Raw genomic sequence first — 16,320 nt, 5'->3', positions numbered from 1 at the left:
TTATTGGATTCCAATACCTTTGAATTGATGGTTAAATTAACAAAACAGTTTTCATTTTTGTGGATAGAATGACAGTTCAATCGATAAAGTGACAGTTCGACCCGAACAAAAAAATTTCTCCATACAAACTTCAAATGCATTTTAAAAATAGTTCCCTAACTCCGAAAATTATGAAATTTTGGATTTCGACTAATTGTTGGGCGGAGAATCCGATTATGAAATAATCCGGATACCCCTAAAGAACCCAATTGAAAGAGAAATAAAATTGAATAAAGGGAGCCTCTCAAATGGAGATAGGACCTATTGAAATGTTTGGCCTGAAATACCGCGAATGGAGATCTGGACAACCATTTTTTAGAAATTTGTTTCAGTGTTCGATTATCGAAAAGTATCGAAATTCTGCTGTTTACAATTGTGCATCCCTATTTGATGCTGCTTTCTGATTGTTCTGGCAGCACTGATGATCTGGGCAGAGAAAATAAAGCAGAGCGTCGACAGTCTTTAGATTTTACGTAGGAAATTTTAAGTTTTATTTTGAAAATGTTTCATGAATATTATTACGCGGATAGTGCCTAAATTCTGTGGAATACAGTGAACAATCCGGGAATATACGGATTGTGTGTTATTAGTGCTTATATTCTAGATTGAAATTTTGCTCATTTCGAACGGCGAGGGTCCGCCTTCTGCTGGTAGGTGCTGTTTCCAGGAATTCGATAAAATTTGAAGAATGTTTTATCCGATTTTCGTCGTAAAAATAAGATGTTTTCTGTTCAATTCTAGGAAACATCGCTTCTGAGGAATCTGAAAACACGGCTAATTGCTTAAATTTGCCAAAATGATCTCAACAATTATTTTCTAATTCCTGGAATTTCACACGGTAAGTGCTTATCGCATGTGTTAGTGAGTGTTTATATGTGTGCGTTGTGTACCGACAGGTTTGTTTACCAAAATTGTATGCTATCTTCGTGCCAGGATCTGGGTATCGTTTAGTTTAGTTCATTGCCACGGTTTATTGACCATCGATTTAAAATATTGATACGGAATGTACGTGCCATATTTTCAAAACTCAGGGAAGTGGGAATATTTGATTCAATCGATGCAGTCATAAAAATTCACCGACTATGTATAAAACTTTCTATTCCAGCTGAATCTTGATATGTAGGTATCGTCTATAAATAGTTACACGATGTTCACCTTAAAAGCCTAGATTCTAGGAAATGATCTGCCTACTGCGTGTGTCTTGTTTCTATGGTGTATGCACCTAACTCGGTGCAACTCCAAATGCTTGTATCCAACTCTTATGTTACCATCAACGGAAGAATAGAAACTCCTTCCAGCATACTTAGGCTTGCTTAAGCCGTGCGCACTTTAGTCACTTCAAGGATCTGCATTATTGATCATTGACCTGATTTAATGTTACGTGTTACGCTACCGTTTTCAACAAAAAATACTATTACTATTACTTTTAATTTGCATTAAAATTATCATTCACAACCAATTTCAATTGCTCTACTTATTTGATAAAATATGGTTGGTTTCTATTTACCCCTGAATGGGCCAAATGGAAACAGCATACGAAATCTTTTGATTTTTCATACAGGTTCAAGAGTAAAACAACTAGGTAATACAAATTAAACACTAAGACCTGATTATGAGAACTCCCTAATAGAGCACCATGGTGGCACTGTGCACTACACCGCTAGGTGCTAGGTGACCAATAAATAATAAGAACTGTTCAATTTATAAAACGGATAAGATGGTAATGCTATGAAAAAAACTTGCGCGTAAAGGGTGAGTCGATAATTATTGTGCCATTTTCAAACTAACGTAACTTTTTTCCTACTTCACCAAAATCAACCAAATTTTGTACAGTTATTGTTTGCATAAAATGAATTGAGCAGTTATCAGTGAGATTCCGCTCGATATAGAATAAATTTAGTTCACAGTTCTAAAAAAAGATGTTGTACAATCACATGCTAAAATCTAAAATCATGGTATAGCGCCTTGGAACAATTGATGATTTTACATTATCGGATCATCTTAATGTTCGTCAATAGGTTTCAGGAACGGTTGTCAGTGAAACATAAGCTTGGAGCTGGGTGAAAACCAGGCACGATGCGAATAAACAAACCAGAGAGCTTTAATTGGCTTCTTTAGCGGTGTTGAGATAATTCCATATTCTGAATCTGCATGCAAAACTGAGCCGAAATCCAAATTTTCATGAATTTTGATGACCGGGAACCTATTTAATAATCAATTTGAAGTTTGTATGGGAGCGATTTGTCGAATCACCCCTCGTCGCATTTTGTACTGGGTGGAGCTGTCAAACAGTTGCCTAGCTGTCAAAAGGTGATTTCAAAAAATTTCTTTGAAATCGATTTTACGTATCAAAATAAAGTTCTTAAAATCTGAAAAAAATCAAAGTGGCTCAGAAAAAGGCGCTCTTTCGCATAAAATCAGAAAATTGATACATTTTTCTTCATTTAAAAACCCAATTATTTGTTGCAAGTGGAGCCTGAACATGTCCACATCCTCTCCTCTTCTTGGCGTAACGTCCTCACTGGGACAAAGCCTGCTTCTCAGCTTAGTGTTGTATGAGCACTTCCACAGTTATTAACTGAGAGCTTCCTCTGCCAATGACCATTTTTGCATGTGTATATCGTGTGGCAGGCACGAAGATACTCTATGCCCAAGGAAGTCAAGGAAATTTCCTTTACGAAAAGATCTTGGACCGACCGGGAATCGAACCCGTCACCCTCAGCATGGTCATGCTGAATACCCGTGCGTTTACCGCCTCGGCTATATGGGCCGTGGGGGGGAACATGTCCACATGGAGGGCGTTAATTGAAAATGTGAATTTTCACTAAAACGCATCCTGAATTTGAACCTATACCAAAAAGTTGAAATACATACATATACGAAACTACAGTAAAAATTTGGTTTCATTTCGTTAACTGTAGACAATTTGCAAATCACTTGAAGGTAGGGTGGCACAATAATTAACGACTCACCCTTTAGCTCATGTTTAACAAGTGTCGCTTTGTTATTAGGTAGAGGTATACTTATGTTACAGATTATAAACTAAATAATAGTTTAGAGTAGGTATGTACTTGAACATCATAAGAAATGAGACAAAGTTATAAGAAAGGTCAATAGTTGTTTGATTACCGAAAATTCAAAATGCAGAAAATGATACCAACTTCAACTATGATCGATTCAGCTGATATTAAAAAAAAAATACAAATAGGTATGGAATTCTTTCGGCCCCGACACTAATTCTAAGAGCAAACCAAAGACTTGTTGTTTTGTAATAATCAGCTTAACCCTTTATAGGCAGTGGCAACTATATTGCCCCCTACTGTTTGTTTTTTTTTTCTTTGGTTTACGCAAAATTGGGATTACTTACAACGCCTGTTTTTTTTTGGTACTAAACAAAGCTTAAACAACAATTTGGGACCCATTTGTAGTCTAAAAAATGGATAAATTTGACCGTGTGAAGAAAGTTAGCTCAAACTTGTTGTAAAATTATAGATTTGATAAATATTTAAAAAAAATTAATCAAATTATGGGTCGACATGAGCTAAACTACACAGTTTATATTATGGGTGAAGCCCTAATCCACTCTAAAATCTCTTTTCCGGCTTTTTGTCGAAGTCAAAAGAAAAAAAGCACCCTAAACGGGCAGTGGCAAGAATATTGCCACCAGCGCTGGTGGCCTATAAACGTGGCGTTTATAAACGGGCAATGGCAACTACCAGTGAAGCGAATTGTCAGACAAAGAGGCACAAAACAAGCAACAAAGAAGGCGCGACGATTACTTTATCCCTACTGGTAACAGATAATGACATGATCTCGAAAATTTTTGTTGCAGACAAAACGGAAGCTGAATTTGTTGCGTACTTTTCAACTCGTGAATAATCAATTATTACTAACGCAAAGTCGAAACTGTTTGATGATAGATTTTCAGCACAGTTGTTGTGTTTACAGACTCGAAGTTACCATTCGAAAATCGCAATGCAAGGCTTAAAAATCTCTAAAGTCGTGGTGTACGATGTTAAGAGGAAACAAACCATCATCCGTATTGAAAAACTCAAATGCAGTTTTTCGCTCAAATTTCAACCAATAGTAATAAAAAAATATTACTGCACTCTCATTACCATCTAGATAACAGTGAAATAACTTGTAATAGTCGCTTTGTCAATTTGAGCGATAAAACTTGTTTTCAATAGTTGATGATTGCTGATGATTGAATGATGGTTATTTGAGCCTTAATCCTATTATTTTCAAGTTGGGACAAACTTATGTCGCATTGGGTGGATTGTCGCAACAAATACAAGTTGCAACATTGTCATTATTGTTGCGCGATGGTTGAATTTTGATTCACTGGCAACTACCTATACTGCCCCCACTCGCATAACAGTCCCATTCTTAAAAAGTAGAATTGAGAAAACGGCATTTGAAGTTTAAAAACTTGTTTCCATATAAAACTTTGGAAAAATCAGCAAAATCTAAAAAAATATTTCGATCATCTCGAAACTTTTACAGATTGCTAGAAATTCTAGCCTAGAATATATAACTGTGAAAAATATTACAATCACTTCAAAGTTGCTAAGTTTTGTATTACGTGACACAAAAATCCATGATGGGACTGTTATGCGAGTACTTTTGATATGGGACGCTCTTTCAAACAAAAATTGTTTTGTACATGTAATCATGTATATTATCATTTCCATAATAGTATGCGTTGACAATTCTTCTAGTCTAGTTTTGTCAACCTTATAAAGGGTTAAACTAGTTAAGCTTATACTTTATTTAACATGATTCATAATTTAACACTATAAATCTTCAGTGATTCATCAGCACTACACGATTGGTTTCCTACCTCTCATGATAGTTAACTTCGAAACCTAATATCACCGATCTAATATTGACGCTTCAAGCACTTTTAACAGGATACATCGCAATCTACTGATTCTCCTATCGTTTCAATGAAGCTATCCTTATTAATTAGTGTATGACAGCTACATTTGCAGCGCTAACAAGCATAGTTTGAATATTTTCGATACACGTGAAAAAAGATTAAAAATATGAATATTATGTGAAATTGTGCAGCCCTCCCTTCTAAAGAGAACCAAAGGAGTGTCCGTAGTGCATTTGTCACAAATTAAAGCTGAGTTGTAGTTCAGCTAGCTTAAACCCAATCTTAGCTTTTTTTAATTTTATCAAATTGAACAATAATTGTTTAATTTAACGTAACGCAAGAGTGGGTGGGGAAGGACTCTGCGTTACACACATCATTCAACCATTTACAGTGTATCAAACAATCCGTACATCAATTTTTTGGTCAACATAATTTTTCATTTAAATGTTTATAACTTTTTTATGCGAAAATCAAAAACGCTGAAATTTTGACCAATTATAACCCATATATTAAAGCTCCATTAGTCAAATTTTGAGCAAGATCGAATAAGTTTTCTGAAAGTTATACAATTTTTTAGTGAAACTTATAAGATTTTTGAACATATTTTTAAAGCATTATATCTCAATATGTACTTGATGAAACTTTTTCATTTTTTTGTGTTACAGCTCATACCTAAGGCTTTCATATGCAGCAAATCGTTTTAGGTTTTATATTCATTACAAAAAATATGAAAAATCGGTGTATGTTCAGAGTGTCATTTGGAAATTTATCATATTTTGATCAATAAAAGTGCCAAGTGTTTTCAACTTTTTTTTTAACTTTCTTAATGTAATATTTTTATACAGGACCTACTAATCTACATATGAAGAGTAGGTCCTATGGATTTTTCGTTCAATTAATGCACTTTTATTGATGGAAAACGTTTGGCAGATTATATGTGCAAAATATGGTAAATTCTTAAACATCGTCAACTATATTAGCACATTTTTCATATTTTTTTGTATTAAATAAAAAAAACCCAAACATGGCTGCATATAAGATGTAACACAAAACAAATTGAAAGAATTCCACCAAGTACATATTGAGATATAATGTTTTAAAAATGTGTTCATAAATCTTATAAGTTTTACTAAAAGTTCTACTTTCAGAAAACTTATTCGATCTCGCTCAAAATTTTACCAATGGAGCTCTAATATATGATTCATGATTTGTCAAATTTTCAGCGTTTTTGATTGACGCATAAAAAAGTTATAAACTTTTGAATGAAAAAATATTTTGACAAAAAAAAAAATGCTGTACGGACAATTGTTTGATACACTGTAGATTCGAAAGTATGAGTAGGGTAACCAATATAATTTGGACCCCCATATATTTTGGACCCCCTGTGTCCTATTATCACAACTTACACAGGTTTAATGATGAGATGAAGGAAATTTTTAGAATCATTCGCTAAATAAGATCGCTCTGCACGAGCAGCAATCATTTCCTCACTGGAAATATCCTTATTTGCCTTGAAATTATTTTTTGCCAATCTCGTCATCCGTGCGAGTGTCGCATCATGTTTACAAAAAGAGATTGCGGTGCTGAGGAAACTTGCAGATGTAAACAAAAACGTTTATCATTCTAGCGCATTAAATTCGCAAAGTTCGTCTAATCAGCCTTTGTCAATCAAGTAATTAGAATGTGATTCAGCATATTCAAGCGGCAATTTCTTCCAAAATAGTTTCAAATGAGTTTAAACACCGGGTGTCCAAAATTTATACTGAAGAGGGTCCAAAATATATTGGGGTGTCCAAAACAGTGAAAACTGATGCTTCAAAAATCAGTTATTTTCATCAAATTTTCAGCCAGAAATGACCTTGTGGGTATTTTTGACGGACAGTGGAGGCTTTTACGAACATACTAACATCATCATTATGTGTAAATACCATCTGGATATGTTTGATTTTGAATCAAATTCAAACCAATGTCCTCTAGGGGTCCAAAATTCAACCGTTACCCTATACAGTACTTTGGACGCTGGGATAAGTTGGCTTACAGCCGTACATATTAGGTTATTATGTTAACAATCAAATTCATTACCATTGGACAATTATGGACTGATTAGGTAAAGATAAAACTTATACCAATTAGATTTATATAATTCATCTCTATCATTTTTATTATTTGTAGTATTTCTTTGTAATATTTTTAACGAATAGTGCTTTGAAGGCGTTAACATAGACTGCTTTTTTTTCTCTCTGAATGTTGTCCAGTAACTTCGGAGATTTGCGATTGTTGAAATATTGTTCAATTATCAAATCATCTTTAGAGCTTCCATTCGGTCAGAACACTAGTGCGATGGAAATAGTCAAAACACAGTAGTTTTAAAAACTACTACGATCAAATACTAATGACTACACACTCTGCTCAAGTTGACGACATCGTCTAGTGCCCTAGTATCACAATATTAAATAATAGTGGTTTGCCAGAAGTTTACGGTACTTACGGTATTGAATACCTATTCGTAACAAACAGGATAGAGTAAAGTGGGGCAAAAGTTCGAGTGGGGCAAGAGTTTCTTTTGAAGTTTTTGAGCTCAATTCAAATTATTTCTTTCGCGAGTCAAGGTTGTTCGAAGCCTTTTCGAAAAAAAATCTTTCACTCCAAAAATTATGAAAATTGATCAATATTTCGAAAAGTTATAACAAAATGTTGGTTTTTGATCAAAAAATTGTAATATGCGATGGTCTTCCATCGCATGGAATGGAATTGTAATGAAATCGAATTCGATATTTTATTTTGGGGCATAACTAGGTATCTTTTGAAGATGCTTCAGCAAGTATAACTTTTTGCAAAACAGATTTGAAAATCATATTTTACACATAGCGGGGCAAAAGTTCGAATTGTGAGGCAAGAGCTCGAGTCATATGGCAACTAGGTAAAAACTTCAAATTCTGCAAAATGTCCATATTATCTCTGAAAATGATGGAATTAGTGAGAATATTCGATCAAAGTTGAAAAAAAGTTGTTTTTTTCTGAATTTGGCGGAAAAGTACTAATTTTTGGTGTAATAAATTTAACCCTAATTTGGGTAAAATCCAGATCGAACTTTAAAGTGTATTCCAGTTCCAACATCAAATATTAATTGGTTTTGGGTATTCCTATTATCAACGTGTCAAAATAGTGGGCTACGGGTAGCGAAATTCCACAAACACTAGATTCGAACTTTTGCCCCAGTGGTGGGGCAAGAGTTCGAATAAAACACACACATAGAAAAAGTGTTGTAACTACAGAGCCTCCTGGTAGTGGACGCAACTAACCAAGCATACCAACTGGACAGCACAATTCAATAACAAAAAAAAAAACTACAAAGAGTATGCTTGGAATTACTTTAAACTAGAAGAAACAGGATAGATATAACAAAAATTACACAGATGTAACATCCCAGTGGAATATATATTCCTTTTAAGGGATTTACAAGTGATATTAATAATAATAAATTAACTTAAGTTGATTTAACAGATGATATCATGATCATAGTTGGTTTTCGGTAAGTTGAGATTTCATATAAACTTTCAATTTTAGCCTAAATGTATTACGGTTTGTTAACTGTTTCAAGTCAACAGGAAGCTGATTGAAATTCATTGGACCGATAAATCTTATTCTTTTTTGTGCAAAACTAGTAGTAGCTCTTACTCTTTGCAAATTGTTGGCTTGCCTGGTTCCATATATATTTGCTACTAGAGGAAATTGTATGTTGTGGTGCATAAACGTTCTGTGCAGAACATCGAAGACTAGTTGATGGGTTTGTAAATCGCATAAGGCTACCAAAGGTAAGATATTGTGAGAACGATCTGAATACAGCATGAGAGTAGGATAAAGAAAGGGACGTTTAAACATTATTTTTAGACATCTATTTTGCAGAACCTGAAGTTTTTTTAAGTTTGAAATACATGCTCTTCCCCAAATGGAAACCAAATAGTTCAACTGCGAATGAATATAAGCATAGTAAAACGACAAAAGGGCTCTTCTAGTTACGAAAGTAGAAATACGACGCATAATGCCACACAAAGACGCTACCTTTTTTTCTACATGGTTAATATGGTTCTTCCACGATAATGTTGTGTCTAAGAAAATTCCAAGATATTTGAAGTAATCTACTCGTTCGATAATATTTGTTCCTATCCTTACATTGCTATTGTAAACTATTTTCTTCCTAGGTGAATGAAAGAACAGAAGTTTGGTTTTAGATAGATTTAGCGAGAGAAGATTAGTATTGAAGTAAGCTAACAAGATTTGTAAATCTTCTTCCATCTGACGCATGATTGTTTCGCTATTACTACCCGGGTAAAACAGTGCAGAATCATCTGCAAACAATCTAGGGATTCCGTGAAGCCGCAAATTTCCTAGGTCATTTATATAAGCAAGAAATAATATCGGGCCAATATTACTCCCCTGCGGGACACCTATGTTAATAGGTTTTTGTGAACTTTGAACGCCATTTATGGAAACAAACTGTTTACGGTTCTCCAAATAACTACGAATGATATTGTTTGCAACCCCTCGTATACCATACATTTCCAGTTTCTTCAAAAGAATTTCGTGATTAAGCGTATCAAATGCTTTTTTAAGGTCCAAGAACAGAGCACCAACTATTTTTCTGTTATCAAGTTCATTTAAAATGCTATCGACAAGCTCAGTAATAGCAATCAACGTACTGCAGCCCTGCCTAAATCCATATTGCAGTTTGTAGAGGACATCATGCTTATGAAAGAAATCTAGAATTCTTGTTACCAATAGTTTTTCAAAAACTTTATTAAACACTGATAAAGTTGATATTGGGCGATAATTCCCGACATCGTTGGAATCGCCTGATTTAAATATAGGGATTACTTTGGCGACCTTGAGACAATTAGGGTAGGTTCCGGTTTCAATGATGCTGTTAAACATGTTCTGTAGAAGTACAGCAAATGTATCTGCATTATTTTTAACTATTTTTACAGGTATATTATCTGGACCACAAGCTTTGTTATTCTCTAAATCAATTATAACCAACAGAATTTCATTTACTGATGCAGGGTGCAAATATATTGAATCAGAAACCCGACGTCCAATCGAAGAAGGAAAGTTTGAGCTACTAGTTATGTTAGCTGCCAAATTATTACCAATGGATGAAACATAATTATTGAAAATATTAGAAATATCGAGATTATCAGAAACTTTTCTACCCTGATAGGAAAGTTCTATTTTGTTTTGACTATGTTCGTTTCCTAAAATTTGCTTCAGATTTTTCCAAAACCTACTGTGGGGCGTGTTATTCAAAAGAGATTCATAATACTGCTGTTTACAACGCTTTTTTGTTGCTTCTACTTTCCTTGAGACGTGTTGCAACATTTCCTTCAAGTGGTTGTCGGATGGGTTCCTTTTCACACGCTTGAGGTAATTGTTTTTCAATTTTATCAGAGTCCACAAATCAAAGGACATCCAGGGACAGAAAATACTTTTAACATTTGCTTTTTTGGAAACCGTTCTAGTGCAATTATTAAGTAATGAGTTGTATTTATCGATAATATTTTCTAAACAGTTATCTACATCATCTAAATCGCCAATGTTGGTGAGGAAATTTTGAAATTCGGATTCAAGAAGACGATGGTTAATTATTCTTTTTTTAAGCAAAATATTTTGTTTTTTGGACGGCAAATTCAAGGAGGTAATGATGATAGAGTGGTCACTAATATCATTTTCAATTGTATCGTTCCTCATCCTACCAATGTCGTCTAATTTGCAAATCACGTGATCTAGGATATTACCGCTGGCCGGTCTAGTGACAAAGGTGTTCGAACATACAAAACCATAAGATTCCAGCAATGTTTTATATCTTACCACAGCATTGTTGCTAGCATTATTTACGGGCACGTTAACATCACCAACAATTAGACAACAGCCATTACAATTAGAAGATTCAATTACATTCTCTAGTTTAACATTGAAATTGACAAAATCATAAGAGGGAGGGCGGTACAACCCATGAATATCATAACATATTCCTCTAACCTCTACCTCAACGTGTATGTGATGGAACCCATCCTGACAATCATTTTTTATTACCTTCTGGGACAAACTATTTTTGACGAACACAGCTAGGCCACCATTTGACTGATTTCGACAAGAAAAACAACTAACATATCCAGGAACTTTATATAATGAACTATTACTGCTACTTATCCACGTTTCACCAAAAACAATCACATCAATAGAAAACTTACACATTTCTAAAATTTGCAAAACAGAATCAAATTTATGCATATCGTTAAGACCCCTAACATTCCACTGTAAAATACGTAATTTGTTGTCGTTGATTTCAGCATAACAATTATTGAAATCATCGATATCGTGGTGAAAATAATTTAGTGAATTAGCCATTGAAAAATAACAATTGAAAAGACCTTTGGCGTAACTTTGTTCAGCAAATTTTTATCTGCTTCGATTTTTTGAAAATTATTGAATTTTCAACTAAGGTCGAACTTTTGCCCCACCTTACTCTACTGTTTATTGTTTATTCGTATCAACTCGTCTTTTTTTTCAGAGTAACTATGACACGGAGACAAGTATTATTCTATCTAACGTTGCAGTGCTGTGTCTGTTCGATACTAGGATTGGGATGTAAGTATGAAATATAGAAATATATGCAATTTTATACCTATATAATCATGTAGCTATCAAATTACCAATTTATAATTTTAAAGAATTTTTAGAATCTCATTTATTTACTTTGCATTTTTATTGGTTTCACATACATTTTGCAATCAATAATTTATACCTTTTTCACAGGGGTTCTGCCAGAGAAACCCATCGTTCGATTGGTGAACCAGTCGTACGACATTAGCTGCACATTGAATCGTTCGGATCCAGATACCGAAAAATTCAACAGCCATGATCTAATGTTCTATATTATGAACGACACAACAACACAACACAAACCGGTGCAACATGAACACATGCAACGGGAACATGTGAAGGTAGCTTTCCTGAAATATAGATTTCATTAATGCAAATAGATAATGCTTGCTAACTCCTTTTTGTAGATTGTAAATGATACTACAATTCAACTAAGTGTCCATAATGCATCGGCAGGAAAATTCCAATGCATTTGTAAGCTCAATCACACCAAGGGTGTAGGTATGCGAAGTGTCTACGTTGGATATAAACCATATAATGTGACTAACTTCAAATGTCGGTCGGAGAACTGGCAGAATATGAACTGCACGTTTATGCAAAAACAAAATCCAATACCCACTGATTACAAGCTCAACTTCAAATTCGATAAGGAAACATCATTCGTGGACTACAATTGCCCTCTGGAGGGCAAATCGGACACGTGGTCGTGCTTGATCGATTTAGATTCGTCATATCGGCAGTCCCACGAGTTTTACTACTTCGTACTGGTATCGAACAACTCATTAGGACGTAACGTGGAGTATTTCACCATCAACAATTACGATAACGTCATACCGGAAGCGCCCACGGTATGCCAAGCCACTAATATCACATCCAGGAGCGCGACCCTGCATTGGGCCATTTCGTACAAGCTGCAAACCTTCAAACGTGACTTCATTTTCCAAATCAAAATCCTGTCCAGCTTCGATAATTCCATTTGGAAACCGATCAGCATCGTCAACCTTGCCAAATCTTTAACCAACTACACGCTCCCCATTGAGAATCTGGAATTCGCCGACACAACGTACGATGTCCGGATCAGGATGAAAACGGCGACGGCGGAAAACAACGAGGAAATGTGGTCAAACTATTCGAGCTGTTTGTTCAAAACGTTACCTCGCCGGCCGGATAATCCGCCGGAGGTGGTCATCGGAGGGTTCGAAATCAACGCGTACAATGACATTTTCGTGTACTGGAGGGAAATTCCCAGAAGCAAACACAACTCGGCTACGGGCTTCCGATATAAAATATCGGAGATTACCAGAAATGGAATCCCAATCAGGTAGGTAATTGCTAAATAGTTTTATTTGAAATTAGATGATGTTTCTCAGTTTCATACTATGATGCCTGGAGTAAAACGCTTCTGTTTATTGTATCCTTTATAGTGAGATTATCTTAACCATTCCGAAAATGGGTCTCGTACGGTATCTGATGCTTATTATTTTTATCTTTTCAGTAACATAACCGAAGGTCGCAATGGAAGCTCTATGATTCAATTCAGGAATATGACTGATGGTAATTACACATTTGTCATTCGAAGTTCAAACAGCGAGGGAGATTCGTTTGGGGCGAGTCATCTCTTCATACCAGCTAGGCGATACCGAGCTCCCAAACCGGAAATAACCAAACTGTTGTCGGATTCCGGCAAATATCTTCTCTCATGGAAACTGGTTCCGGAATACGCAACTAAAATCACATCGTACACAGTATTTTGGTGTAATTCTAGTAGTAATTCACCGAACGATTGCAATGGTTCCATAAACTTCGATCAGATCGACGGTACAAGAGACAGTTATGAACTGAACAACGTCAGCTCGACGTTAAATTTTGCTGTCGCTGCCAATTCCGGTAACTTCTCGTCTGGCATGGTGTGGGCGTCTTGTACGGCCACCCAGAAGAACGACATCGGCAAACTGAAAACCATTTGGATCCCAGCTATGCAGTCCACCTATATCGATCTGGAGTGGAAGCTGGAATGTGGGGATAGTGCAATAGTCGAAGGGTACAGTATCATCTACTGTCCCATCAGTTCACCGCGGGATCAAAGCTGCAAAGTTCCGGAAGAATCTCTCAACATTACGGGAACCACCTCGCATCGCATAACTGGACTGAAGCCGTACGTCACGTACAAAATTCAGATAGCGATGTATTCGAAGACTCGAATAGGCCCCCGAAGCGATCCACTGTTCAATACGACGCTGGAAGATGGTAAGTAATAGTAGAGAGAGACCCATCGTTTACTAGTTGCGACTGGTACCATATTCTGATGAATTGTTCGTTATTACATAACGAACAGAGCTAATAGAGAAAGAAAGTCGCTGCCGTAACATCTTTTGTCAGTGACAAAAAAAACACCATGCGGCATTCGTCCTCTATAGGCTTTCAGCTTTATTTCTATAACATTTTCTTCTTTTCCCACAGCTCCATCTCCACCTCGAAACCTTATGTTGAAAGACGTACGCAACGACTCAGTCATATTACACTGGGATCCCCCGCTGCAAATAAACGGTGGCAAAATGAACTACGAGGTTTGGTACAATCATCAGCACAAGAAAATTGATCCAGAGAACTATACCGACCATGTCACGTATAACCTGACCGGTCTGGAGCCGTTCACCAACTACAAGATCATCGTTCGAGCCTACACCATAGCTTATTCGAACAACTCCAACTCGGTGGACGTTACAACGGAGATTGGAACTCCGGGAATCATGACACAACCCGGATCAGTGGGCTCGAACAGCACCAGGCTGTCGATAATATGGCAACCACCGGAGAAGAAAGCCGGATGTATGGAGTACTATGAACTCAAGATTAAAACAAATACCCAAACGGAAGAATCGGCCATAATCATGCGTGTGTCCGGCACACGTTGCACCTTGAAGCGATCCATCTGCTTGGGGTCCGCTGACTCCAATCGCACCGATAAGTACGAATTCTCCGTTCGTGCCGTGAACGTTATCTTGAGCCCCCATGCCCCAAACTACACCGAATGGAACAAGCTGGCTTGTGATCAGAAGTATTCTTATTACCTAAATCATGGAGTGCCTAACCCGTATAACTATCACTCACACCCCAGTGGGTTGGAATGTGAGCTTAACGGCCACAGCGTACCTTTTATTGACTGGATGAAAATAGATCAGTATGCCACTATTCTGCACGGCGAGTGGTCCTGGCCACTGACGCATTGGTGCAACTATGGCCCGAGCAACACCGCAGCAATCATCTTTCTATCAATTGTCACGTGTTTGGGAATCATCAGTTTGCTTATCTGCACTTACATGAGCTTGAAAAAAATGAAGCAAATCAAAAACATTAAGGTTGTGCTTCCGGATGCTCTGAACGATATCGTTACGTCCGATAAGCCGGATTTGTTTAAAGAAAGCCACGACGGCTACGTCAACGGGTACTCGGAAAAGAACGCCGGCGATACGTTGCTCTCCTACTCGCCCAGCCATCGGTATATAAAGAACAATTTGGACGATTCTACTAGTATTGGTTCAAATGACGAAAACATCGACAACGATGACGGTGTGGTGGATGGCGAAGTGGATTTGCTGTCACTATCCGATGACGGGAAATCGGTAAGTGTGAATAATAGTAGCATGTTTTCATAACACGGACTAATTATAAAATCTTCTTTCATCTAACTAGGAGCAACAATACTTACCTATGGAACAGGATTTGTGTCAACCGACTGAACAAATGAACACTGACATATTGAATATTAAGACTAATGTAAATAAGGATAATGTTTTAAGTTTGCCATCAACAGGATACGTTTTAGCCCCTGTAGCAAAACCGAGCACAAACGGATATGTCCAAGCACCTTTAGCTAAGGTAATATATATGGTATTGTATCTGTATTGAAGCACCTTACCTACCTTACCATTTTTTTTTTCATTCAGCCTACTGTCACGTCCAACTACATTCAGCCAAGTGCATTCTCTGGAATCAACAATCCGAGCCTCTCGAAAACATCGATTATTGTGTCTACTACGGATGCTGATGGAATCTCTGGTAATTATAAATTAAATAGTTTCCTTCCGTTCAATGCATTTTATTATATTTTTTTGTTTTTATTCCAGGATACGTTACACATAAGCAGCTATCTGATTATGGTCTAAAAATGCAGTAATGATTATCAATGTTTGGTAAAATTGTATTAAACAATATATATTGTTGTACTGTACACTAGTTCGTTGGCCGAATAATTTAATTGTATCACATATTCCACAAGCCTAGTAGGGTAAATCGGGGTAATTTGGCCACCTTAAGCAAAAGTCGATTGAAGATGCAGAAAACAACGTTGAATCTCTCGTACATCGTATGGTCAGAATGATTCTGATAATACTATTACTAGTTGCATAAAAATATCATAGTCTAATCGTGTTTAAATGCCAAAAAATGATTTAAAAAAAAAGTGTTGTTTTTGGGTCGATTTTGAACCGTCGGAATAATATGAGCACCCTATTTTCAATAAAGAATGTATATCGCCTAGTGCAGTACAAACTTAATATGCTTCGCTTGATGTTGAATCATATAGGGTGCGGGCACCGGTTTTGGCCAGTCTAAGGGAAATCATTTTTATAAAAATAACCAATAATCCTATGAAAACAACCAATGTGTCAAATGAAAGGTTTCAATCTATATTTTGAAGGAAAAATGCAGAAACCAAGCCTATACTTGATTTTTGTATT

The 16,320-nt window shown here is 36.3% G+C and overlaps 1 protein-coding gene across 1 annotated transcript; it reads left to right on the top strand.

The window, feature by feature from the left end:
• Nucleotides 1–445: 445 nt before the first annotated feature.
• Nucleotides 446–15,817, top strand: LOC109411151 (cytokine receptor). The gene is made up of 10 exons (XM_029872930.2): nucleotides 446–689; nucleotides 781–877; nucleotides 11,490–11,566; nucleotides 11,735–11,922; nucleotides 11,989–12,902; nucleotides 13,077–13,828; nucleotides 14,042–15,204; nucleotides 15,275–15,460; nucleotides 15,529–15,640; nucleotides 15,709–15,817. The coding sequence occupies exons 3-10, from the start codon at nucleotides 11,497–11,499 to the stop codon at nucleotides 15,756–15,758; spliced, it is 3,435 nt and encodes a 1,144-aa protein (XP_029728790.2). The 5' UTR covers nucleotides 446–689; nucleotides 781–877; nucleotides 11,490–11,496; the 3' UTR covers nucleotides 15,759–15,817.
• Nucleotides 15,818–16,320: the final 503 nt, after the last annotated feature.

This window comes from Aedes albopictus, chromosome 2 (genome assembly GCF_035046485.1).
Source record: "Aedes albopictus strain Foshan chromosome 2, AalbF5, whole genome shotgun sequence".
Classification (NCBI taxonomy): domain Eukaryota; kingdom Metazoa; phylum Arthropoda; class Insecta; order Diptera; family Culicidae; genus Aedes; species Aedes albopictus.
This window is presented reverse-complemented; position numbering and strand designations above follow the sequence as displayed.

What these genes read in the sequence shown, in the direction of transcription:
- LOC109411151 (XM_029872930.2), top strand. Translation starts at nt 11,497, where the DNA reads ATGACACGGAGACAAGTATTATTCTATCTAACGTTGCAGTGCTGTGTC. An exon ending in TTCGATACTAGGATTGGGAT is followed by an intron (nt 11,567 to 11,734) that starts GTAAGTATGAAA and finishes CCTTTTTCACAG; the next exon opens with GGGTTCTGCCAGAGAAACCC. An exon ending in AGAAATGGAATCCCAATCAG is followed by an intron (nt 12,903 to 13,076) that starts GTAGGTAATTGC and finishes TTATCTTTTCAG; the next exon opens with TAACATAACCGAAGGTCGCA.